At 32.8% G+C, this 24,702-nt stretch overlaps 2 protein-coding genes across 3 annotated transcripts in view; both read right to left on the reverse strand.

Moving 5' to 3' along the window:
* The window catches only part of LOC142348660 (uncharacterized), a 70,493-nt gene extending 67,366 nt beyond the window's left edge, over positions 1 to 3,127 (reverse strand). The window contains exon 1 of the mRNA XM_075400092.1: positions 3,101 to 3,127. The gene's annotated coding sequence lies outside the window, so the exon portion shown is untranslated. The remainder of the gene's footprint in view (positions 1 to 3,100) is intronic.
* Positions 3,128 to 11,037: 7,910 nt separating this feature from the next.
* LOC142348304 (uncharacterized) lies at positions 11,038 to 24,339 on the reverse strand. Of its 2 annotated transcripts, none has more exons than XM_075399602.1 (4): positions 24,264 to 24,339; positions 23,789 to 24,093; positions 20,255 to 20,443; positions 11,038 to 11,311 (listed from the first exon to the last, which is right to left on the reverse strand). In XM_075399602.1, the coding sequence occupies exons 2-4, from the start codon at positions 24,039 to 24,041 to the stop codon at positions 11,100 to 11,102; spliced, it is 654 nt and encodes a 217-aa protein (XP_075255717.1). In that variant the 5' UTR covers positions 24,042 to 24,093; positions 24,264 to 24,339; the 3' UTR covers positions 11,038 to 11,099. The 2 variants fall into 2 exon arrangements, with proteins under 2 accessions (XP_075255717.1, XP_075255718.1); XM_075399603.1 differs by having other exon boundaries at positions 23,789 to 24,045; positions 24,264 to 24,320.
* Positions 24,340 to 24,702: the final 363 nt, after the last annotated feature.

The raw sequence follows: 24,702 nt of genomic DNA on the forward strand, positions 1-24,702 counted from the left end.
TTACAAAACAAGTTTTAACGAAAAGTCGATGTTTTGGTGCCTATTTTTTGGTAGTGTTATCTTGGCTAAAATTGCAATACGCAATATCAAACGCAAGGTCAGACGACGCCTCTGCAGATTGTTCAAGTGCAGAATAAAAGTGAAGAATAAAAGTGCAGAAGAATGTTTATAAAATTAGTAATCAATCACACTCTTTCGTACGAATATGTTGCAAAACTGTCATTTTTACTGCAAACAGGACGAGTGGTTCTCTATCAGGGGTAGGTTCAAACTTTTTTTTAACAGTACGACTGAAACAATTACGGCACCATACTAGTAAGTTACAGAAATTTGAAATCTTTTTTACCGAAACGTTGTTTTGAGTTTGCATGTGGCCCGTTTGTCAGCCAAACTCAAAAAATGTTTGATCATCGTTTTATATTTAGTAAGTTTTCGTAAAAACCATAAATGGCGTTTTTCAGTTAATATGATCCTTTTATGGCAGTCAAACCGGGTTGTTCAACGTCTGAGAACAAAAAATCAAGTTATCTTCATAAGGCACTTTTTCCAGCAAAAAAGCGTCAATGCTAAAACGCAAATATATAGCAGAGCAGAGAACAAAAGGAGAAAATAATCGACTAAATTCTCCTTTTATTATCTGTCTTCTATATGTTTGCACTTTTTATGATTGGAGCTTATTTGCTGGCAAAATTGCGTTATAACGATAGCTTATTTTTTTGTTCTTAAACTTTGAACAAGCCAGGTTGACCACCATAAAATAAACTTACAAACCCCATGTATGGATTTTATCGGAACGCCAAAGGGCCACCTACAGTTACAAAACAGCGTATCTGTAATTGAGATTTCAAACTCTTGTACTTCACTTTTATGTTCCCGTACTTACAAAAAACGCCATAAAAATATTTATGAAACGTTTTATGGTTACCAATTTTCTATAACAAATTTGTAAAATAAGTTGATATTTTTTCAAAATTTCAAAAAACTACAGAGGAAAATTTGCATTTGTGGTGGAAATTTCCATTTGCCGTACAAGACGTTGAAACTTTTTCTACAACTTTGAAATTACTGTCTTGCTGTTTTTAACGAGCTGACTTGAGCGGCCGAAAAACTACTCTTAGTTTGGTAAAAAAACATAGAAAAATTTTTTCTCATAACGACCTGAGAAGGTGGTGTCTTTGGTACCGTAACACAACCATATTTGTTATATTACTTATCATAAAACGGGCTCTATATGTCGACTTCGATATCATAGAACGGACCATAAATTGACTTCTACCAACCATAGAACGGACCATATATGGTACCTTACCAACCATAGAACGGGTCATATGCGGCACTTTACCAACCATAAAACGTATTATATATGGTATCCTACCAAATATAGAACGGACCATATATGGTCCATCAGAGACATAGAAAAAAAACGTTCATTTTCGTAATATTATGTCGCCAAAAATTTTGGTATTGTTTAAGGAGATTTACATTCCAAAAAGAGGATCATATAATAATGAACGCTATTACGAAAGTGATTATGGACCTTATTAACCATATCAAGAACATACAGTTTCAATAAGAACGTTTAACAGTAAAACGTGCTTTAAAAATGTTTGCACCGAGTTTTTGCTCGATCAACACAAGAAAGTACCCGTGAATAGACAAATAGGAGCCTTCAAATCCTATTTTTACCTATGAAAACGAACAGCCACAATTTGACAATTATTATATTAATAACAATGCTGATTAATTTATTTAACATTTTAGAGCATGTAGATATCTAACCTTAGGGTTATAGTCTGAATAATTTACATGTTTCAAAAAAAATATTCCGTCGTAAGAGACAATGGTTGTATTAAAACTCTGATTTTGCTTCACTCTCGTTTTAATAGTTTATTTTAAAATCAATTGCAGGTGATGACGTTCGAAAGAAAGTTTGTTTACCTAGGCTGTGCTTGAAGAAATATTCATAGCTCATTAATGGGTTTTACCGTGATATTTGTTTTTCATGAATTACTTTTGGCGCTTTTTCCTCTTGTCATTAGAGCTTCCCGAATTATTCAACAGTTGATTTCTTTTTCATCAAAATATGAATGCATTTAATTGTTTTTTCGGGCAGTAAAATTGAACAATAAAAATTACCACACTATTTCAGTTTTAGCTAGAGTTAACATTGTTTTTGCATATACACTTAGCGTCTGATCAATGATTATTGCTGTTTCTTAAAAAGTCATGTCATACTTTTAACAATGAATTTTCTATTTCTTACAGCATTTTTATTTTGCATGTTCAATGTTTACAGTACCTCAAATTTCAGAATTTCATCAAGTGATCAGATTTATAATAACAAGCCATTACCAATTGATTTGATAACCTTTAAAAGTTATTACTCCAAACGAATTTGTTCCCTAGTTTGTCTGAAAATATCAAATTGTGTCAGCATATTTTCTACGAGATTTTCTTGCAACTTTTACTCTGCAAAATACGACAACATTGGCTTGCCATTATTGGAACTGACCAATCAGAATCGACTTTTTTCACCATCTTCCAACTTTTTATGCTACGAGAACGATCGTCTAATTGAAGCGTATCAAATTTCAAGTGACAATGATAACTGTAATCTGAATAGTAAATATATAGAAATCTATCGAGGGCGTGCTCAATGGACCCCACCGCGCCCTTGGCCGATAAGTTTTTGTGGAATTGATGCCGTGATAGGTCAGAACAAAAGTTGTTACCCAGTCGAGAACTGCAACTACAAGCTTGTCGAGTCTCATTTTCTGATGATGCGCGAGCCTTCGTATTATTACACGTCCGAACAGAACATAACTTACACGCGCTTTAAGGAAATCTGTGATGATAAAGGTTTAGCTCCGTTTACGTCAATACTGGTCCAATTTTGTGACGTAGAATGGGATAACCTACATGCGGATTTGTCCATAAACAGTTCAAATTACTGGACTGGTTTGAAGGTCAATCAAACCTTTTTCGAAGAGCTTAGCGAAGTTATGTTGTACGGATATACGCCGTCAGATATGAGATATTTGGCAAGCGTGAAAACCGAATACAAACTCTTAAAAAATAACAATACTGGGCAGCTACTTACAGATGCGGTGACCCTATCCGATGATTTTTATGACAATTTAGGAAACAAGGATTTGGATTGCATCTATATGACAGGGTTCCGAGAACTCCATTTGATTGATTGCGAAGCAGATCATTCGAATTTGGATCTTCGTCCACTTTGTGATACGAAGCGTCAGCGACAGGAATACTGAATAAAAAGATTGCGAGTTATAGAGGTGCCAGCCAGGCACGAAAAATGCCATGAATGAAGATCAGAGACCCACGGTGGATGTCGCATGGTTGACAGGGCGCTTAGCCGACAACCAAAAAATTAGAAGTAGAAAATAAAGTGGATAAATAAAAAGAATTTACGTAAAATGAGCAGGTAGATTAATTCTGGAGCTGTGATTGGCCATTTTTTGTTAGCGTATTTCGCAAGCGGAAAAATTTACGGCACAGTTTTTTATCAACTAACGTGACAAAGGTCTATTCGTAGCTGCACCCTTCCCTACCCCGTTAGAGGCCGTCACAAAAAAATAATAGCCGAACGGACTATTGATTTATGTTTCATTGAGATTTTGATGACTAATTAGAATAAATTTGCTTCCTGGTCTTTCCTGGTCGGTTAAACGCCCTGTCGGCCAAAATTCGCAGTTTGTTCAAAAACCCAGCAAGTTCAAAAATTGCGAATAGCACAAATTTTTGATTTCAAAAGAATTCACTTTCACATTGCAGCTATGTTTCAGGCCGTCCAGTGCAGGAAGAAATAAGGAACATGAGCCAACTCAGGCCAAGAAAATTTTCAAAAATTACGTTTCAAATGTGTTGAAATGCACTGCATTTTCAAAAAATTCGCCGTAAAAACCTCACATAAAAATGCGCTGAAACTTTGAAAGAGAAGCGCGGAAAAGATTTCTTCGATCAGCATTGCCCATTTTTTTTGGTGTCGGATTTCAAAAATGAATAAGCTGTGATAAAAAAATTTAGATTTTGAGAACAAGAGGATTCATGTGAACAATTATTAAAGTCAGCCAGTACTCAAAAGTAAATTTTTACTTGATTCTCAATCCCTAAAATGTAAAAGCCCAAACTCAGCGATTATCTAAGAATTTTCAACGCACTGTACTTGAAAAAATGTTGTAAAACACGTCAGGTAGTGCTACAACAGAGAAAGCATCCAGTTGATTGAGAATTGTTTCAAAATTATTTTTGGAGGCACACAAAGCAGTTGAAATTGATTTTGAATACTTTTACTTCTAACCCTAGCACAACGAAAAAATGCATATTGTCATCTCTCTAGCTTTTAATCAACTCTGGCTGCGATAAAGCAATTGCATAAGTTGTGATAACCCAGCTTGTGGTATATCAAGCTAACAAAGTTTCTACTTCCGTACAGCTTTGGAGCAACGGTAGAATGTCTGAGCGCGGTTCTGGAGATAGTAGGTTGGAGTCCTCTAAGCTCTCAATCTTTAGCAGTATATGGAGTTAGCTAATACCCCAGTCGGTTTGTTACAAATTACGTTTGTTCCTCCCGTTGAAGTTTGTTCCTCCCGTTGAAAACTATGAATATTTTTGTTCCTCCCGTTGAAAACTATGAATATTTGGCAATGTTTTGTGACGGCATAATAATTTTTGAATCTTTTCTGTTTTGCTTCAGCCCTGCGTAGAGCAATTGTGCAAGAATCTCGAGAAGCAGATGTAAAATGCTTTTATAAGTGGAATTTTCGTTTGCTCCAGACTTAACAAGATCTTTTCAATTTTCAAAAGTACCAAATGTATTATATCTGTTTTGGTGTATCAAGTTTCTCTAGGATAACATTTAGTTTAATTTGCGTTCTGTGATGGTGGACAGGTTTCGTTTTCAGCAGTCAGGAAGTCAAGAGATTCTACCAAAATTGTGAACAAAAATCAACTTCATAGAATAAAATATATTTTCACTCCTGTCACTGAGTTCAGCTTAAAACAGAAGTAGCAATTTTGTTCCGGGGGAAGGAATTATATACTCTAATGGGTTTTTTTTGTTCACACAATTTTGGCCGATCGATATAATAATCGTAGAGTTGTGAGTGGTATCATTAGAAAGACCGATCAGCGGAGAATATGGAAATAAAAAGATATTTACAATTTTCGCTTTCACAGGGAATTATCCAGGTTTAAATGTTCGGAATATTAGATGTATTTTGGCTGTTTTATTCAAATTTTTGACCAAATTATTGTCAATTTTGACCAAATTTTCGTCAATTTTGCTAAATTATGTTAAAATGGTTAACTGTAGATTTATTGATTTCATCTCTAAAGATAGAGGAGGGTTTTTGAAATGTTGAATCCGAGTTTTGGACTAGAATTTATCCTAAATTTTTCAGATTTCAGATTTTTTGGTCAAAAATTGGACCAAATTTGACTTTTAGCCCACTTGCTTTAAATTTGCTGGAAGTAGACACCCTAAAACTGCGGCCAGATTCTTTTAAGCTCAAACAAGGGCTATTTGTACTCCCGCTAGATTTGAGAGCCTTCTGGAATTATAATTTTGCAAATTTTTTGCAAATTCAAACTCGATAATTATACAGAGTGCTTTATTTATTTTCGACGAATTGGAAATTTTTTCAAAGAATTTATCTATTTCGCAACCAATTCAACAATTGACTGCTTTGATAGACGCGCACCAACATCTGGGCTGATATTGACCTCACTGTGAATCCTTATGGTTGAATCCGTTTTTTTAGATTTTAACGGGGAGCGACTTTTTTTTTCAAAATATTTCCGCTATGTAAATGTTTTCTATGTAAATTAGGGACAAAAATTTCAAATCACGGCTCAATTAATGACGGATGCCACTTATAATAAACAAGACCCAACGAGATTACATTATGGTTTCATAGTTAAGCTCATGGTTTTTATGGCTCTGACAAATTGTTTTTGTAAAAATTTTATCGACTACCTTTGCTTTGCTTTCATTGATACTTTTTTTGACCCAATGACTTATTGTACCCCATCAAAAATCCGGTTAACCTTTAGAAGGTATAGAAGAACAAAGGCATTTTTTCTGTTGTTATCAAATGGCTGTTATGACTTTGAATATAATTGTTTTGAGAAAATATCGGTGAATTTTTGAACTTTTTCACAATTTTTTCTTATATCACTCAACTTCGGGCGTAATCTCAGTAAAAATAGTCGGAAATTAACTTCCTGTGAGTTAAAATTGTTTTTTGGAAATGCTTTAATATTCAACTAGTGGTTACTTTATTTTACTACAACGCGTTTTCAGTTTCTCTTTTTTTAATCAAAATTGCACTTCTATGAGTCCATTTTGTTTCCTATTGTCACTTTTTGTGTCACATTTGTGTCCATATTGTCACATTATTGAAAACTTCAAGTAAATGAACTCATTCTAGGAAAAATGCAAAACGTTGGAAAAAAGTGTATCTGGATATATTAGTTGCTTTTGCTTAATAGTTTATGCTTTTTGGGCTGAGACACAGTTATCTCGCAAAACATTGTGGCTTTTTAGTTTTACCTACGTTTGTCTTTCGTTTCGTTGTTTTGCGCCAAATACCCAATAGCGATACATCCTAATTGCTTCCCCAAGACGTATAACTCAACTTAGATAAAAATATATCAATTTATCGCTGTTTGTTTTAATGACTTTCAATTTAAACAGAAAATTTCTTCATCTGTCTCTTTTGTTTTGCTTTTGTTTCGTGGCCACGGAAACCAATCTCACTCATTAGAAGTGTGAATTATATTTGTCAAAGTAAACTCTTTTTTGGCGCTCGGTTATACGTTGTGAATGATTGCTTCGACCATTTAGTTTCATAAATGTCTTAGAGATTTCTAAATTGTTCAATTTTTCGGTTTCTTCTTGTTGTCATGTCTAAATAGTCCTTCATTAAGGAAGACGCTTTGATGTTAAAATGAGGAAAAAGTGATCAATTGCAGGTCTTGCAGGAAAAGTTTTTTAGTTATACTGCATTGAACAGTGTCATGTCGTAAAAATGTTGAAAGTTTTGGCTTCTTTCTGAATTTGTTTTTGTCGGCTCGTGACATAAATCTCAATATTAGTAGGCCCAATTGGCTCCCTGAGATGTTGACACCTAATCCATCGCTTTTATTGTAATCATTAGTTTGTTATGGTTTTTGAAAAAATTAGTTTCCGAAAATAAATTTGAGTTTTTGGGCTTCTTCGTTTTCGTTTTTCGGTGCATTTGTAGATCTGTCCCTTAACACAGGTCACAACTCGTTTCTAGTGAGTTATAACTTAATCTTTATAACGAGTTATGTTATATAGCGTCAAACATTTGTTTCTCGGCTTTGTTAATACTGCAACTATGTGATTTCATAAAATGTTAGAGTTTTATATATTTGTATATTTCAAAGGATTTTTGGTTTCTTTATAAATTATAACAATAATCGTTAATCCCATTGGCTTTGAATTTTTACGCAATCGAAAATTGGATAATTATATTTCCTAACTGATTCCTATGTAGGTATTAATGAGCATTTTAATGGTTTCGGTTGGTATCTAATCACATTAGCAACTGTGATATTAATTGTTTTCAAAAATTAAAAAGTATTTTTGAACTTCGTACCTATTTGCTTTTCTTTCAGACCTGTTAGCCAGTCGCATTGGAGACAAATCTGAAATTTTTTTCTAATGGAGTTAATATAAAATTGTTTTAATTTGGTTTTTATGTGATGCGAGTTTGATTTCGTTATGATTTTTTTACTATGGACATCGAGTTTTTATCGTAATTAATAGTTGTTAAATTATTTTTTTTGTCCGTTCTTCTAGTCTTTTTATCAACAACTTTCATCGGCCCTCTAGCGTGTTATTGTCGTTTTTCATTGTTTGTTTATTCAACGATGTGTATTTTTTTAAAAAGTTTTCTATCTCTTCATCATTTGGTTGCCAATTAAGTCAAGAATGTGGATGAGTGGGGTCGGAACATTATGTGCGTAGGCACATTATCGAGCTTCCTTTTTGTATATTGCTTTAGATATTGTTGTGAAAAATTCATAAATTTAGTTTTAATATGCCAAGATTAATCTTAATTACTTGAAAAATGTCATAATGGCCAGCCCATAGAACCTGTTGGAAAATTCGCTTTGAGGTCAGATTTGGACGGCAAAAGTAAACTCTATAACTCAAACTAAGCTTCAAAAGTTAAATTGCGCACTATTTTTTTTTTCAAATTTAAAAATTACGTAGCCAAATTTTTTTGCTCAGTTTTCATTCACTGATTGTCATAAAGTTGTGATGTTACACATGATATCATCCTGAGGAACTCTTCGGAAGTTTGAAATTGCAGCTTGGTTGAAATCCAGTTTTCTTTTAAGCTTGTTAATCTTCTCGCGATTCAGAGTTCGATCACGTGACAAAATCCAGGTGAATTTTGACGTCATCACTTTGTTGTAGTTGCAGTAAAACGCCACGGCTTTAAAGATCAAGCAATCGCATCAACAACGAAATAAACTTTTCTAATATAAATTTATAAAAGGGTGCCCGGTAATATGCGTCGGCACATAATTTTCCGACCCCTCTCATTCGCTTTCCAAGCTCATATTTTAGTCCTTTCCTCTTCTGAAAAATTGAAGTTCGAAAGCATGAAAGGAGGAAATTCAAATAATTTCCGCTATGTAAATGTTTTTTATGTAAATTAGAAACAAAAATTTCAAATCAGGGCTCTAATAATGACTGATGCCACTTATAATAAACAAGACCCAACGATATTACATCATGGTTTCATAGTTAAACCAATGGTTTTTATGGCTCTGACAAATTGTTTTCGTAAAAATTTTATGGACTACCTTTGCTTTGCTTTCATTGATACTTTTTGTGACCCAATGATTTATTGTACCCAATCTAAAATCCGGTTAAATTGTTGAAGGTATAAAAGAACATAGGCATTTTTTTGCTGCTGTTATCTAAGGGTTGTAATCACTTTGAATATAATTGTTTTGAGAAAATATCGTTGAGTTTTTGAACTTTTTCACAATTTTTTTTTATCACTCAACTTCGGGCGTAATCTCAGTAAAAATAGTCGGAAATTAACTTCCTGTGAGTTAAAATTGTTTTTTGGAAATGCTTTAATATTCAACTAATGGTTTCCTTATTTTGTTACCACGCGTTTTCAGTTTTTCTTTTTTAAAATCAAAATTGCACTTCTATGAGTCCATTTTGTTTCCTTCTTGAGTTGTCACACTGTGGAAAACTCCAAGTAAAAGAAATCATTGTAGGAAAAATGCAAAACGTTGGAAAAAAGTGTATCTGGATATATTAGTTGTTTTTGCTGAATAGTTTATGGTTTTGGGGCTGAGACACAGTTATCTCGCAAAACATTGTGGGTTTTCTGTTTTACCTATGTTTGTCTTTCGTTTCGTTGTTTTGCGCCAAATACCCAATATTGATAGATCCTAATTGCTTCCCCAAGACGTATAACTCATTTTATTTTAATATTTCAATTTATAGCTGTTTGTTTTAATGACTTTCAATTTAAATAAAAAAAATTTCTTCATCTGTCTCTTTTGTTTTGCTTTTATTTTCGTGGCCACGGAAACCAATCTCACTCATTAGAAGTCTCAATTACATTTGTTGAAATAAACTCTCTTTTGGCGCTTGGTTATACGTTGTGAATGATTGCTTTGACCATTTAGTTTCATAAAAGTCTTCGAGATTTCTAAATTGTTCAACTTTTGGGTTTCTTCTTGTTGTCATATCTAAATAGTCCTTCAATAATGAAGAGGTTCTGATGTTAAAATGAGCAAAAAGGGATCAATTGCAGGTCTTGCAGGTAAATTTTTATGATTATACTGCATTGAACAGTGTCATGCCGTAAAAATGTTGAAAGTTTTGGCTTCTTTCTTTATTTGTTTTTGTTGGCTCGTGACATAATCTCAATATTAGTAGGCCCAATTGGCTCCCTGAGATGTTGACACCTAATTCATCGCTTTTGTTGTAATCATTAGTTTGTTATGGCTTTTGAAATTATTTGTTTTCAAAAATAAATTTGAGTTTTTGGGCTTCTTCGTAGATCTGTCCCTTAACACAGGTCACAACTCGTTTCTAGTGAGTTATAACTTAATCTTTATAACGAGTTATGTTATCTAGCTTCAAACATTTGTTTCTCGGCTTTGTTAATACTGCAACTACGTGATTTCATAAAATGTTAGAGTTTTATAAATTTGTATATTTCAAAGAATTTTTGGATTCTTTATAAATTATAACAATAATCGTTAATCCCATTGGCTTTCAAATTTTGCGCAATCGAAAATTGGATATTTATATTTCCTAATTGCTTCCTATGTAGGTATAAATGTGCATTTTAATGGTTTCAGTTGGTATCTAATCACATTAACAACTGTGAAATTAATTGCTTTCAAAAAATGAAAAGTATTTTTGAACTTCGTACCTATTTGCTCTTTTTTCAGACCTGTTAGCCAGTCGCATTGGGGACAGATCTGATATTTTTTTCTAATGGAGTTTAGATTAAATTGTTTTGTTTTGGTTTTTATGTGATGCGAGTTTGATTTTGTTATGATTTTTTTTCATTATAGACAACGAGTTTTTATCGTAAATAATATTTGATAAATTAATTTTTATTGTCCTTTCTAGTAGTCTTATTATCAACATTTTTCATCTGCCCTCTAGCGTGGTATTATCGTTTTTCATTGTTTGTTTATTCAACGATGTGTATTTTTTTATAAGTTTTCTATCTCTTCATCATTTGGTTGCCAATTAAGTCAAGAATGTGGATGAGTGGGGCGGAGCATTATGTGCGTAGGCACATTATCGAGCTTCCTTGTTGTATATTGCTTTAGATATTGTTGTGAAAAATTCATGAATTTAGTATAATATGCCAAGATTAATCTTATTTACATGATAAATGCCATAATGCCCAGCCCATAGAGCTTGTAGGAAAGTTCGCTTGGAGGTCAGATATGGACGGCAAAAGTAAACTCTATAACTCAAACTAAGCTGCAAAAGTTAAATTGGGTACTAATTTTTTTTCAAAATAAAATATCAGGCAGCCAAAATTTTTTGCTCAGTTTTCATGCACTGATTGTGATAAAGTTGTGATGTTGCACGTGATATCATCTTGAGGAACTGTTCGGAAGTTTGAAATTGCAGCTTGGTTGAAATCCAGTTTCCTTTCAAGCATGCTAATCTTCTCTTGATTTAGAGTTCGCTCACGTGACAAAATCCAAGCAAATTTTGACGTCATCACTTTGCCGTAGTTGCAGTAAAATGCCACGGCTGCGAAGATTAAGCAATCGCATCAACATCGAAATAAACTTTTTTAATAAAAATTTATAAAAGGGGGCCCGGTAATATGCGTCGGCACATAATTTTCGACCCCTCTCATTCGCTTTCCAAGCTCATATTTTACCAACACTAGTCGGAAAAAAAGTTTATCTTGCAAGATCAAAGTTGATCGGCCGAAGTGGTTTTCTAAAATAAATTAATTAAAATTTGGATCTTTTGAGGAGTTTCGGGCTATTTTCGCTTCATTAGACTGAATGACGCAATTCTGAGCTAATGTTTTCAAAATTTCTGTAACCTTATTTCATTTGAATGAAATACGGTTACGAAAAGCGAAAATAGCCCAAAACGCTTCGAAAGATCCAAATATTAATTAATTTATATTAGGAAACCACTTCGGCCGAACAAATTTAAATTAAAAAGAAAGAAAGTTACTCTTTTTTCTCTTATTTTGTCGGTTTAATGTGAAGTCCATCATTATTTTTTAATGGGCAAATTTTCCGAGTTATTGTTCCGACCCCACTTGTGGGGGAAGGAACTATATACTCAAATGGGTTTTTTTTGTTCCGTGAATTTTGGCCGATCGATATATTCGTCGTAGAGAAATGTGAGTGGTATCATTAAACAGTTGGTCCAGCGTAGAATTCAAAATTAAAAAGTTTTTTTTGAAATTCGTTTTTTTCGAGGAGTTATCGAGGATTGAAGTTTTGTGTGAACACGTGATATTTGTTCACTTTTAGTGCAATTTTTCTCCAAATTAAAACTTTTTTTTATAAAAATAAGTATTTCAAAATTAAATTTCACGCCAAAAAATGGTCAAATTTTGTGTTCCTAATAGACTAATGTCGATGAAAAAGACTAGTTCTGGTCTCATACGGAAGTTCACTATCAAAAAAAAAAATCGAACTCTATTTGAGAGCCCTTTTTTAAATAAAACTTTTCTCTTTTTTGCTTTTTTAAGTCACCTAGAGACAAGTCACTTTTTATATAGACGTTCTATTAATGAAAAACCTCCTTTACAGTCAAATGAAGCCCAATGAACAAAAAAGTTGTTTTCAAGGAATTGCTCGCGTTTTTTTTGGCTTCGATTCTGAGTTTTCGTAATTTTGAATGAAATTTTGAATTTCTTTTTGAAGTTTTACTAATTTTTTGGAGTCATATGGCAGGGATTCATTGACTAACAGTGCAATATGTTCCATAATGAGCATTAAATGAACATATCTAGTTCATTGAGGGGGCGGCTAACGGCTCTTAAGACTTAAAAAATAATTTTTCGAATTTTTTTTTGAGTATTAAAGAATCATAAACTTATTATAGTGAATTGTAAGTCAGTCCAGGGCTGACAGCAACCTCTTCCTTCCTACTGCAACCAAAATTAATCTGTTTAGCGGTTTTATCTTCTATCTATTGGTTATATGACTTCAATGACACAAAATTTCAATTTTTAAAATTTTTTGGATATTTTTGTATTATTGGTTACTTTGGAACTCTTTATGGCATTATCAAAACATTATACACATTATCAAAAAATAACTGTAACCCAATTCTCTTAGAGAGGAAGTTCAGTGGATCACAGAAGAGTTTTCAGAGAAAAACTAATGGTTTAATTGTCTTCGACACTTTCTTCTCGCACTTTTCTACTGAATTTTGGTTTTTGCCTATTTTTGTTATTGTTTTCAGTCATACGACTTATTGTGATGTCTTTTTAACTATCTATGCATGAAAATCGTCGTTTTTCTCCCTAAGGGTTATATCTGAGCGTATTTAGTGACTTCCGTTCAAAGCTATTGAATTTATGGCTGTTAAAATAAAAATAATTTTTCGAAAATTTTTGAACAATAAATCCTAAAATTTTCGTGAACTGTTAGTCAGTGTCAGTATTGACAGGACTCACTTGCTTTCTACTGCAACTAAAAATATGCTGTTCAGCTGTTTTATTTTCTAACTATTGGTTCAAAGACTTCAAAGACACAAGATTTCAATTTTTTTTTAATTTTTTTTTGGATATTTTCGAACTATTGGTTACTTTTGAAATCTTATCACATTATCCAAATATTGACAGTTCCCATTAACTTAAAAACAATGTTCCGTGGATGACCAATGAAAATTTAAAGGCAAAATTTATGGTTTAAATAGCTTCGACACGTTCTTCTTGCACTTCTCTACTGAATTTTTGGTTTTCTCCTTTTTTTATTGTTTTAATAGTCATTAGACTTACTGTGATCTCATAATGAATACCTATGCATGAAAAACATAGATGTACTGCCATCGGGGTATCTTTGAGCGTTTTTATTCACTTCCGTTGAAAGCTATTGAGTTTAATGTCTGTTAAATTAAAAATCATTTTTCGAAAATTTTAATTGAACAATAACAAATCCTAAAATTTTCGTGAACTGTTAGTAAGTGTCAGTATTGACTGGACCCACTTGCTTTCTACTGTGACTAACAAAATTCTGTTTAGCTGTTTTATCTTCTAACTTTTGGTTATATGACTTCAATGACACAAGATTTCAATTTTTTTTTTAATTTTTTTGGAATTTTTTGTTTTATTGGTTACTTTGAACTCTTTATCACATTATCCAAACATTATACATACTATCCAAAGATTATAGTAATCCAAATGGTTTAGAGAGGACGTTCAGTGGATCATAGAGAAAGTTTTCAGAGAATAGCTAATGGTTTAATTGTCTTCGACACATTCTTCTCGCACTTTCTACTGAATTTTGGTTTTTGCCTATTATTGTTATTGTTTTCAGTCATAAAACTTATTGTGATGTCTTTTTAACTATCTGTGCAAGAAAAACATCGTTTTTCTCACTAAGCGTTATATCTGAGCGTATTTATTGACTTCCGTTGAAAGCTATTGAATTTAATGGCTGTTAAAATAAAAATAATTTTTCGAAAATTTTTTGAACAATAAATCCTAAAATTTTCGTGAACTGTTAGTCAGTGTCAGTATTGACAGGACCCACTTGCTTTCTACTGCAACTAAAAATATTATATTCAGCTGTTTTATATTCTAACTATTGGTTCAAAGACTTCAAAGACACAAGATTTCAATTTTTTTAAATTTTTTTTTTGGATATTTTCGAATTATGGTTACTTTTGAAATCTTATCACATTATCCAAATACTGACAGTTCCCACTAACTTAAAAACGATGTTCCGTGGATGACCAATAAAACTTTTAAGGAAAAATTTATGGTTTAAATAGCTTCGACACGTTCTTCTTGCACTTTTCTACTGAATTTTTGGTTTTCTCCTTTTTTTTTTGTTGTTTTAATATTCATTAGACCTACTGTGATCTCATAATGAATACCTATGCATGACAAACATAAATGTACTGCCATCGGGGCATCTTTGAGCGTTTTTATTCACTTCCGTTGAAAACTATGGAGTTTAATGTCTTAAAATAAAAATCATTTTTCGAAAATTTTTTTTGAACAATAACAAATCTTAAATTTTTCGTGAACTGTTAGTGAGTGTCAGTATTGACTGGACCCACTTGCTTTCTACTGCAACTAAAAATATTCTGTTTAGCTGTTTTATCTTCTAACTATTGGTTATATGACTTCAATGACACAAGATTTCAATTTTTAAAATTTTTTTTGGATATTTTTGTATTATTGGTTACTTTGGAACTCTTTATGGCATTATCAAAACATTATACACATTATCAAAAAATAACTGTAACCCAATTCTCTTAGAGAGGAAGTTCAGTGGATCACAGAGAAAGTTTTCAGAGAAAAACTAATGGTTTAATTGTCTTCGACACTTTCTTCTCGCATTTTTCTACTGAATTTTAGTTTTTGCCTGTTTTTGTTATAGTTTTCAGTCATGAGACTTATTGTGATGTCTTTTTAACTATCTATGCATGACAAACATCGTTTTACTCCCTAAGGGTTATATCTGAGCATAGTTATTGAGCTCCGTTGAAAGATTGAGTTTACTGGCTGTTAAGGTTTTAAAAATAATTTTTCGAAGTTTTTTTTGAACATTAACCAATCCTAATTTTTGTTTCTTGAACTCTTGGTCAATGTTGGTTCTAACAGAATCCCTTTCTGTTCTACTGCAGCCAAAATTAATCTGGTTAGCGGTTTTATCTTCTACCTATTAGTTTTAAAACTTCAATGGCACGAGATTTCATATTTTTTGGGTACTTTATGTTTTTGGATCCTTTTGAAATCTTATCACATCATCTTACTGCTGAGAATCCCTATTGGTTTAGGGAAGAAGTTCAACGGATCATAGATAAAGTTTTCAGAGAAGAGATTATGATTTGAATTGCTTCGACATTTTCTTCTGGCACTTTTCTACTGAATTTGTGGTTTTTGCCTCTCTCTGTTGTTGTTTTCATAGTCATTAACTTGTTGTAAGGTCTTATTGATGAAATACGATTGGCAAACAAACTTATTGTCCCCTCGAGGCATCATTTATTGTATTTACTGGCTTCTGTTGAATGCTAATGAATTTAATGGCGTTAATAATACGTGTTTTCCCGAAATTTTCGTGCTTCTAATGTATTTGTTCATATTTGTTGATTTTTTGAAATCATATTGATAAAAAAAGTTTTCCCATTGCTCTTGAAAAATTAATTTAAAATAGAAGAGTGTTTAGTGAAAAGTTCATTTTTTATGCCTTCGACCCTTTTATCGCTCAATTTTTTCCTAAATTCGCTGTTTTTGTTCTTTAGGTAGCCGTAAATTGCTCACAGATCTCATAGGCTTGTAATTGAGGACTGAATGAATTATGTTACCCGAAGCATTCAGTTTATAGCGAATAGGTTCTTTTCGTCAAATTTAACTTCTATTCATCAATGAGAGGTCCTATCGAATTTCGTGTATTTCAAGAAATAACATATATATTGATATTATGTGCCACTGTTGTTTCGTTTTTCTGAACGTTTATTGAATGGCCATTTTTTGTGTTTCTTTTTCTCTTCTTTCAGAACAATCAAGTAATAAAAGATCCCAATGGTTTTTAAATGTGGCCCAAGTAAACTTATTTAATCTTTCAGTATAAATCCTTCAACTGAAATAGCAGAAATAACAATTGAATTAAAAATACATAATATTCAGATGATAGCTATTGATTTTAATGGTAGCAAAGGTTTGTGTTTTCGCAAATCGTTTGTAGTTTTTTGGGTTTCTCTTTAGTTTGTTTCTATGGCATAGTCTGACCAAAGACTGGTGCTTTTGGTTTTGTAATGACTTTTTAGTAATTTATCAAGGATTTTTTATTTAAAAACCAGTGTTTTTTAAGATTTTTGAAGCAAAAAATGTTGATTAATTTTTACGTTTCGCCTCACTGTTCGTTCTTTTTGTCGGCTTGTTACCTAGTCTCGTTAAGAAAACTTTTCATCTGCTGTAGAGTTAGGAAAAGGTAAACTTGTGTAGTTAAGGTTTTATCTGACCGCATTTTGACGTTGTTACTAGGTGCTTTTAAATTTAGATATTCAGTTTTTGCCGCAAAAATTTTGTTGGTGCTAATTTTTTTCTCTTAGTCTGTGTCAGATCACGATGGTGCTGTAATGAAGCATGGCATTAGTAATTCAATTAGTAGATAGGTTGTGTAACGATTGTTTTAAACTCAAACATCTATTTTTGTTATCTCTTGATTTGGTTGACAATTTAGTCAAAAATGTAGATGAGCTCGGGTCAGAACATCATGTGCGAACGCACATTAACCAGCCGCCTTGTCTATGATAATATTCACTATGATAAAAGTCCATTTCTTTTCTGAAGAATTGAAGTTCGAAAGCATGAATTGAGCCAATTTAAATAGTGTTCTATTTGCAGAAACAATTCGTTCACTTGCAATAAAAAGTGCAAACAGAAGAATCAATGGATAATCTGATATTAAAATATTAAATTTTTTTGTAATATTTTCTTTATTAAAAAGAAACACTGTTTAGATAGACAAATGAGTTCAGTCACCAATTGGGCTAAAATTTTAATGGAACTTTTTTTGGCATAGCTAAAAAAATCTCTGCTACTTTCACTGCTTGTTCGATTTGTTTTTCACAAGTGATTCTTTATTCCCAAACAAGTTGTTAATTTTCTACTTTTTACTTTTGTTATGCAAAAAGATAGGAACAAATCTTTGGTCTCAATGTTGCAACTTGTTTTGAGAAGTACGTTGTAGGAACAATTGCAAAAATTATTTCTTTGTTATATTTTCGAATTCATTTCATGTTGCTAATTTTTGAATAGGCGACATCAGACAACAATTTCACATCAGTTTTATACAAAAATAACAAGAACAGTATAATATGTGTTCTTTTTGCTAATTTTTTTAAAGAGCTTTGTTTAACTTATTTATCTTTAAATATTTTGACAATTGATTATCAATTGATGATTTCCAGAATGTGTCTAACCGTATACAGTTGTTACCTATAATTATTTTTTCATGTTAGTTTTAACAAGTGACGATTAAATGAAATTATATCCCTCAGTTAAGCCCAAATAAGATTTCAGATTGGATACTTTTTGATATTTTTTTGAATGAAAGAATAATTTTTAAATAATATCCAAGTCAACTGGTTGAGTTAAAATTTTTGTGACACAGCAATACTTTATGTAAACATGTTTGGTTTCCAATAAATACAAAGAGGCTTTTTTGGCTCACCCACCGTCGTTCTGACAATTGTTGACATGTTTTAAACCTTTTCTTGACATTCTTTATCAAGTTCTAGGTGTAATACTCAAAAAGAAAGATTTAGGAAAAATAATTTTTAGATTTAGCGGAGAATTTCTACGGCAACGAATAATTCCAAATTTAACCCTAAGATCAATTAAACAATATTTCGACGCGGGTTATTCAGAAATCAACAACACTGCGGACAAAAAAAATGCAATAAGAAAAAGATGTTGAAAACGTTACGCAAAGAGAATCGGTTAAACTTCAATTTTGATAGGTATAAAAATATGTCATTTTCCTTACAAAAAAACAAAACAAGCAGATTTGGCTTTTTCCCAACAATAAAACCATCTCACAGGATAAACATTTCAATTACCTGGGCACAAAGTTTTCAGAAAATTTTTGTGGGAACACTATCACTTGAGTATGGTTCGTAAAAAAGGTAGTCAGAAGCTTGCACATCTACAGAGATCAATTCACAATGACACAAAAAACTCAATAAAATGCAATAGTCCTAAGTTGCCTAAATACAGTTTTGCTTTATGGATCAAATATTTAGTTTGTCAGTAAAACCATCGCCAAGCATATGGAAAAGTTTCACATAAAAACTTTAAAATGGATACAATTTAGCAAGTCTTTATAATGATGAAGATGAAAATGATTGCTTTTTATCAGTAAATGTACGTCCTATCTCATATCATTTTATCTTGTTGAATCTCAAGGCTTCAAACAAAATTTTGGCAGGAAAATTTTACCTTCGTGTAGAGCAATTCTAGCAAATGAAAAATGGACATCCTAAAACGAAATCCAGCGAAAAATTTTTGTTAGTATTCAGCGGAATATAATCGCCAGCGTTGCCGATGCAATTGTCCGACCGAGTTAAAAACTAAAACAATTCGATGTCAATGGCGCGTGATTTTCCCAGTTATATGCTACATTCCAATCCTCCCAAATTCAAAAGGGAAGTCAGAGGTATCTAATTGATTTAGGTAAGAAGACTTTCAAGTACAAATTATACCCAAATGGATGAACAGTGTTTGAGAGAAATCACATTCAAGCCCTGTTAGGGAACTACTAAACTTGGTGAAACCAAGTTTTATTGAAGCCATCATCATTTTTTTACTAATATAATTTTTTTTAATAATTTTATTTTTTTGATGATAGTTCAAAAAATTGCAGCTTTTTGATGAATGTCCGATTCACTTGCACAGCTTAAATATAGCTTTAACTGAAACAAGTAGAGTTTTTCCTTGACGTTAAGAAGGCGCCAGCGTTGTTACAAAAATTTTTCATTGCGCTAAAGGAAACCATCTTTTTTTTTGCGTAGTTTTAGAAAATTTTTTTCACTGCCAAAAAATTCAACAATTTCAGGGGACAGTGTTGGGGATTCTATTTGCCAGATTTCTAAGTTTGTCAGTATACTACATTTCCTTGGTTTATCCTTTTTCAGCAAATTTGATCAAAATCAGCGACAAAGCGTAGTTCACCGACAAAATCTTCTTTTGTCGTCGCTAATCTTGGCAGCAAATTCTAGCAATAATATCACTAAGAAAATGGGCTATCAATCCCCCAGATCATTTGCTTATATTGGCACCAATTTGTACTTTTTCGTGGTCGTCTCAGTGGTTACGTTTTGCTTTTTAATTAATCCGACTTATTGATATCATAAAAATCCCTCAGTTAAAACAAAGCTTTATTCTGAAAAAAGTTTCACAAAGAGTGGTAGCCGTAGACATCAAATTTACAGAAAAGAATGACGAGATGGAAGGATTAGAATCAATTAGAGTCGTCGCTAATATTCGCACACTGTAAAATGCAAAAAATGCCGACCTATATACCAAAGCTTGAGCGCGTCGGACTTGTTTGTACACGCTTACTTTCCTGATCTTAATACATGTGGGTAAAATAAATGCGTAAGACAGCGATGTGCCAAGTATATATGTAAAATGTGCAGTAAAATGTGCTTTATGCAATGTAATGTAATGTCAAACTAACGATCTTCTATTTTTTATTATGGCGTGACTCAAACCTACGAAAAGTTTGAAATGTCAATCAAAGTCGGCGTGGGGGGGGGGGGGGGCACGTAACAATCTCATAAATATCAGTTCGATATCTATCACATAGATTGTTTCACATAAGGTATGAGTCACGATCTCTTAAACTGAGTTTAACCTCTGGTTATTTTCTGTCAATTTTTTAAATTCTTAAAATAAAAGACCAACTTCCAAATTTCGATCTTTACGATCTTAAAACAAAATTGGATAATTTCTAATTGCGCAAAATATTACGAAACAATTGCCTGATTCTTGATCCAAGTGTAGAATGTGGAAATTGGCATCCTCTGGGTCGGGAGTATTTTCGCCATCCATTTCTAACACGAATGAACCGTGGGGTGTTTCGGACAAGGATGCAGCCTGAATGCCTTCGTAAATTGTGCTCCGAACTGAGGTCTTGAAAAATTCAGTCCTGTTCATTCGAATTCGCATACCTGAGGAAAAAGATGCAAAAATTTCAAAAAATTGAATGAAGCAAATCTGATAACAATTTATGGTCTGGAGCGGTCTGATCGTAGTACATTTGGTTTGGAATTAACTGATCGTAAGGAATTTTGAGACAGGACCTCGCCTGATATAAACAGATGTATTTGTATCGTAATTAACCTTCAAAAACGTTAATTGCTATTTTGTTATGATAAGATGTGCCGACCATTTTTTTCGCGTTAGTTCTCGATAAATCTTGATAGAATCACGAAAAAGAGACATCATTCTTAGAATTGTGAGGTCACAATTACAAAAGAGTATGTCCAATTATACCAAATATTATAAGCTGTTATTCCTGTCGTTTTAATCTTTTATAAAACAAGAAGGACCGTGCGAGACTGTGTGGAGCATCGAATGTTCTAGCATACTTCTAACGTTTTTCAAAAACCTTGTTCTGAGACGAAAACCTCTTTTGACTATCAGTTCTGCAGAGCACAATTTAACAGAAAGTCCGGAAATTTCAGAAAAGCCATTTTGATATAATTGTACAAGATGTAAAACTACAGGTATAGTCGGTTTTGCAGAAGCACAAGTTTCCCCAGAAACGGAAGTTTCAGTGCAAAGAAAATCGTCGGTCGCAAACAAAATGTAGATTAAACAAACACATACAGTAATATGCAAAACAAAATGATGCGATTAGATTGGTTGATTTGCTAGAAATAGCAGATAATTATATGACGAAATGATCTGCATCATTCGCAAGAAAATTCAAAGAGCAAAGAGATGTTGAAATTACATTTATGAACAGATTTTCAGTGTTTTAGTTTTTCCTCACTTAAATGATGCGCACTGATGAAATGTTTACCAATCAGTTTGAATCAAGATCCAATTGAAAGTTTTTCTCAAAAAAATACCACAAAATTTCAGTTTATTGAAACTGCTAATCAACTTAAGAGCACCTGAACCATGTGAGGTGAGTGAAATTGGTAGCCTGAAAATAACGGTTTCCGGCATATAAATCCAGAAAAATTAACTATGGGGTACTATTTAGCTAAAAGAATATTGGAATGTAAAAAAAAAATCAAGAGAAATTTTTATTTTCTCCGTTTTTATAAAAATTCTTCTAATTTTTTTCGATTTTTCAAAAAATTGTCAAAATTGTTATATCGGAAGACTTCTAGATGACAAAAAACGATTATTATGAATAGACACTTTGCGAAAGAGAAAAAAAACTTGAATTGTAAGCAAAACCGAAAGTTTTGTCTTTTGTTTTTAAACGAGTTTTCTAATCCAATTCAAAATAATTAATATAAGTTAAAAGCAGTTTGTAATAATAATTTTTTGTAATATTATTATAAAATAGTATCTCACTCCCCATTCCCTCTCTCAAACCCCTAATCTTTCCTTCTGTTTTCCTTCCAAATTTTTAAACAGCTCCTCTTTTCACCATGTGCTAAAACAAATAGTTTTTTTATTGAAATCAAAAGTATATTCTAAGGGCGATGAGATTATTTTTCTACTTATTCACTACGACTTATTACCCAAATTACAGGAATATGATGCACAGTGTTTTCCCTTTTAACATTCTCCAAAATTCAATCCGTTTTCATTTCTCTGGTTCTTGTTCTCAGCATGCGCAAATTTCTCGGCATGCAGAAGTTTTTCAACTATCTTCAAAATCAATAACTTACCTGCTTCAGAACTCAACTAATTTAGGTAACCGTCGGTGAATTAGTACTTCCATCTGCCTGACTTCACAGTTTCTAAAAATGATCGAAAGTTTTCTTCTTATTATGGTAACCCTAGTCCACAAATAATTCCTTTTAAACGGAAGAAAATTGCCGCTATGTTTTGCTTTAGACAATGCCGACTCAATTTTTTTATCTTTGATATCGTTGGCATGCTCGGTTCTTAAACGTAAAAAGATTTTATTATGATTGGATTCTTAGGTACGGTATGTTGTTTTTAGACGCAAAAAATTATCGGTATCGTTGGTTTCAAACCAAAAAAAACCGTCGGTATTTTTTTTTCAAAAACGAAAGAAAATTGTAAGAAAACTACTGCTGTTCTTGATATTTCATGATCAAATCAAGACTTGGTGAGTGATGCCATCAACTGAAACCCCATCCTTGTTCAACAAGTCTGTTACATTTTTAACTTGAATAACCAACAAAAAATGCAAATGTGTTTACCTAGTTTTATCAATGATATAGAAGAAATCCAATCCATTTCTTTGAAGAAGTATTCTCCAAGAGGTACGTTTGAAACTCCTACGAGCTCCTTTGAGCTCATACGTTTCAAACCAAACGTACGCAACATTTCTTACGTTTAAACAATATCAAACATACAAAATTACAGAAACCCAACGTGCCAAAGCCTTCTCACGTCAGAGACCGAACATACCGAGGATTATTTACGTTTGAAGAGAGCATCCCAAACATTTGTTACGACAGTTTTGTTCGGTGTTCCAGACTAGGGAAGCAAAATAATTTAATAAAATTAATCACTTTCAAATGTAAACGGACAAATCAACCGCAAGAACTGTTTCCTCAATCATTTCAACGCCGGTAGTGAAACTTCTTTATGGTTTTTGCGGTAACGCTGGTAACCAGACTATGTTTTTTTAAAAGGAATATTTTTCATAAAAGCACGCTCATCGAAATTGGTATGGAGTGCTACATAGACCCTAGTCTCATATTAATCCAGAACCAATTTTTGATATTCGAAAAGTAGAAGACTATATCGGTTCTATTTAGTAAGATTGTTACTAAGGTTCTGTTTTTTAATCAAAGACTTCGTAGTATAAGAAATTGTTTTCAATGAATTTAGACTGGACATTGGGTTTATGGTTCTTTTCTCTGCTCATACAATAATCTTATATTTTTTTAGTTTGATTGAAATAAATGGAATTTGAACCTTTGATCGATGCACAAATATAATATCTGGAAAAAAAACAACTTTAAAACCAAGATTCTCGGCCGAACATAATAAATCATAGACCGACGTACTTAGTCAATATAGACCGCTCTCACCCGCAGATTGACTTTCAAAGTCAATCTGCGGGTGGGAGCGATCTATACTGACTAAGTGTGTCAATTTTCATCATGTCAAGGTCTGGACTTGTGCTTCCAATAACTTGCTTCCCTGTCCAGAACCGACATTTATCTTGTAGGATCTTGCAATAATCGTGCAATAGACTTGCAACATATACATAGCCATACTAGAGTGTTTCAAAATTCTTACAATATCTTGCAAGATAACCGTCTTAAGCAAGATCTAGCGAGATAACCCTCATAGGCAAGATTCTGGCACGTTTTTGAAGGATAACGGTCAGAGTTGTGGTAAGGTCTTACCAAATCCAATATTACTGACATCTATATCCACAAATGAACATTTGGGTCTCCTGACGAATGCTGGAGTGACGATATCTTTCGATACAATTTCATACCAACGACCTCCGAGAGAAGCCTCGTCTACTAGTGTCGGCACCACCCGAAAACAGCTGCCCAGAGTGTAGTCGCACTCTGATTGGCTGACGACCAGAGCCAATAAAAACAATGCATAAAAATTAGCAGATTGCGTCATGGTTTCAATCACAGAGTTCATTTAACTCAAAAGGAAAAACAAGATCAGTTATTTTAATATCAAAATTTGCGATCTATTATGTTTCAGCCCCATACAGCTTTGTGGGTATATCACTTTTACCCCCCAAGCGCACGTGCTATCTTTAGTAACATGCTATATAACAACACATAAACTTTAATTGGGGGAGGGGCGCATAAAAACGCAAGGACTGAAACAGAATAGGTTCAAATTTTATAAATCCACTCTTAAGATTGAAATAAGCTCCATGACTTAATTTTGATCTGGATATGGTGATGTTTATTTACAAACATGCTTTTAAACAAGCAAATAACGAATAAACACAATAAGCAAACATAATACACAGAAGTTCAAAAACCACGTCACTACTATGAGCCCTCAATCACAAACTCAGTTTGCAGAAAGGTAGAAATAGAACAACTGAAAAACTTTGCAAAGCTTTGGAAAGCTTTAAATAACAACGAGCAGCTTGCAAAAAACATTGCAGTTTGAACCAGGCGGAGCTTAGACGCTTATTGCATCTTACCTAATCTCCATCGCTTAATGCATCTAATGCCTATCAAGGAGAGACTTTAAATTCAATTAATATTCATACTTTTTTTCCACAATTAGTTGATTTTAAATTGTACATTTACTCTACACTCCCATTGGCATGGTAATTATG

The sequence above is a fragment of the Convolutriloba macropyga genome, chromosome 10 (genome assembly GCF_964194025.1).
Source record: "Convolutriloba macropyga chromosome 10, txConMacr16.3, whole genome shotgun sequence".
In the NCBI taxonomy this organism is placed as follows: domain Eukaryota; kingdom Metazoa; phylum Xenacoelomorpha; order Acoela; family Convolutidae; genus Convolutriloba; species Convolutriloba macropyga.

What these genes read in the sequence shown, in the direction of transcription:
- LOC142348304 (XM_075399602.1), bottom strand. Translation starts at nt 24,041, where the DNA reads ATGAACTCTGTGATTGAAACCATGACGCAATCTGCTAATTTTTATGCA. An exon ending in TGTCAGTAATATTGGATTTG is followed by an intron (nt 20,444 to 23,788) that starts GTAAGACCTTAC and finishes CTTTTTCCTCAG; the next exon opens with GTATGCGAATTCGAATGAAC. An exon ending in ACACTTGGATCAAGAATCAG is followed by an intron (nt 11,312 to 20,254) that starts GCAATTGTTTCG and finishes TAATCTTCGCAG; the next exon opens with CCGTGGCATTTTACTGCAAC.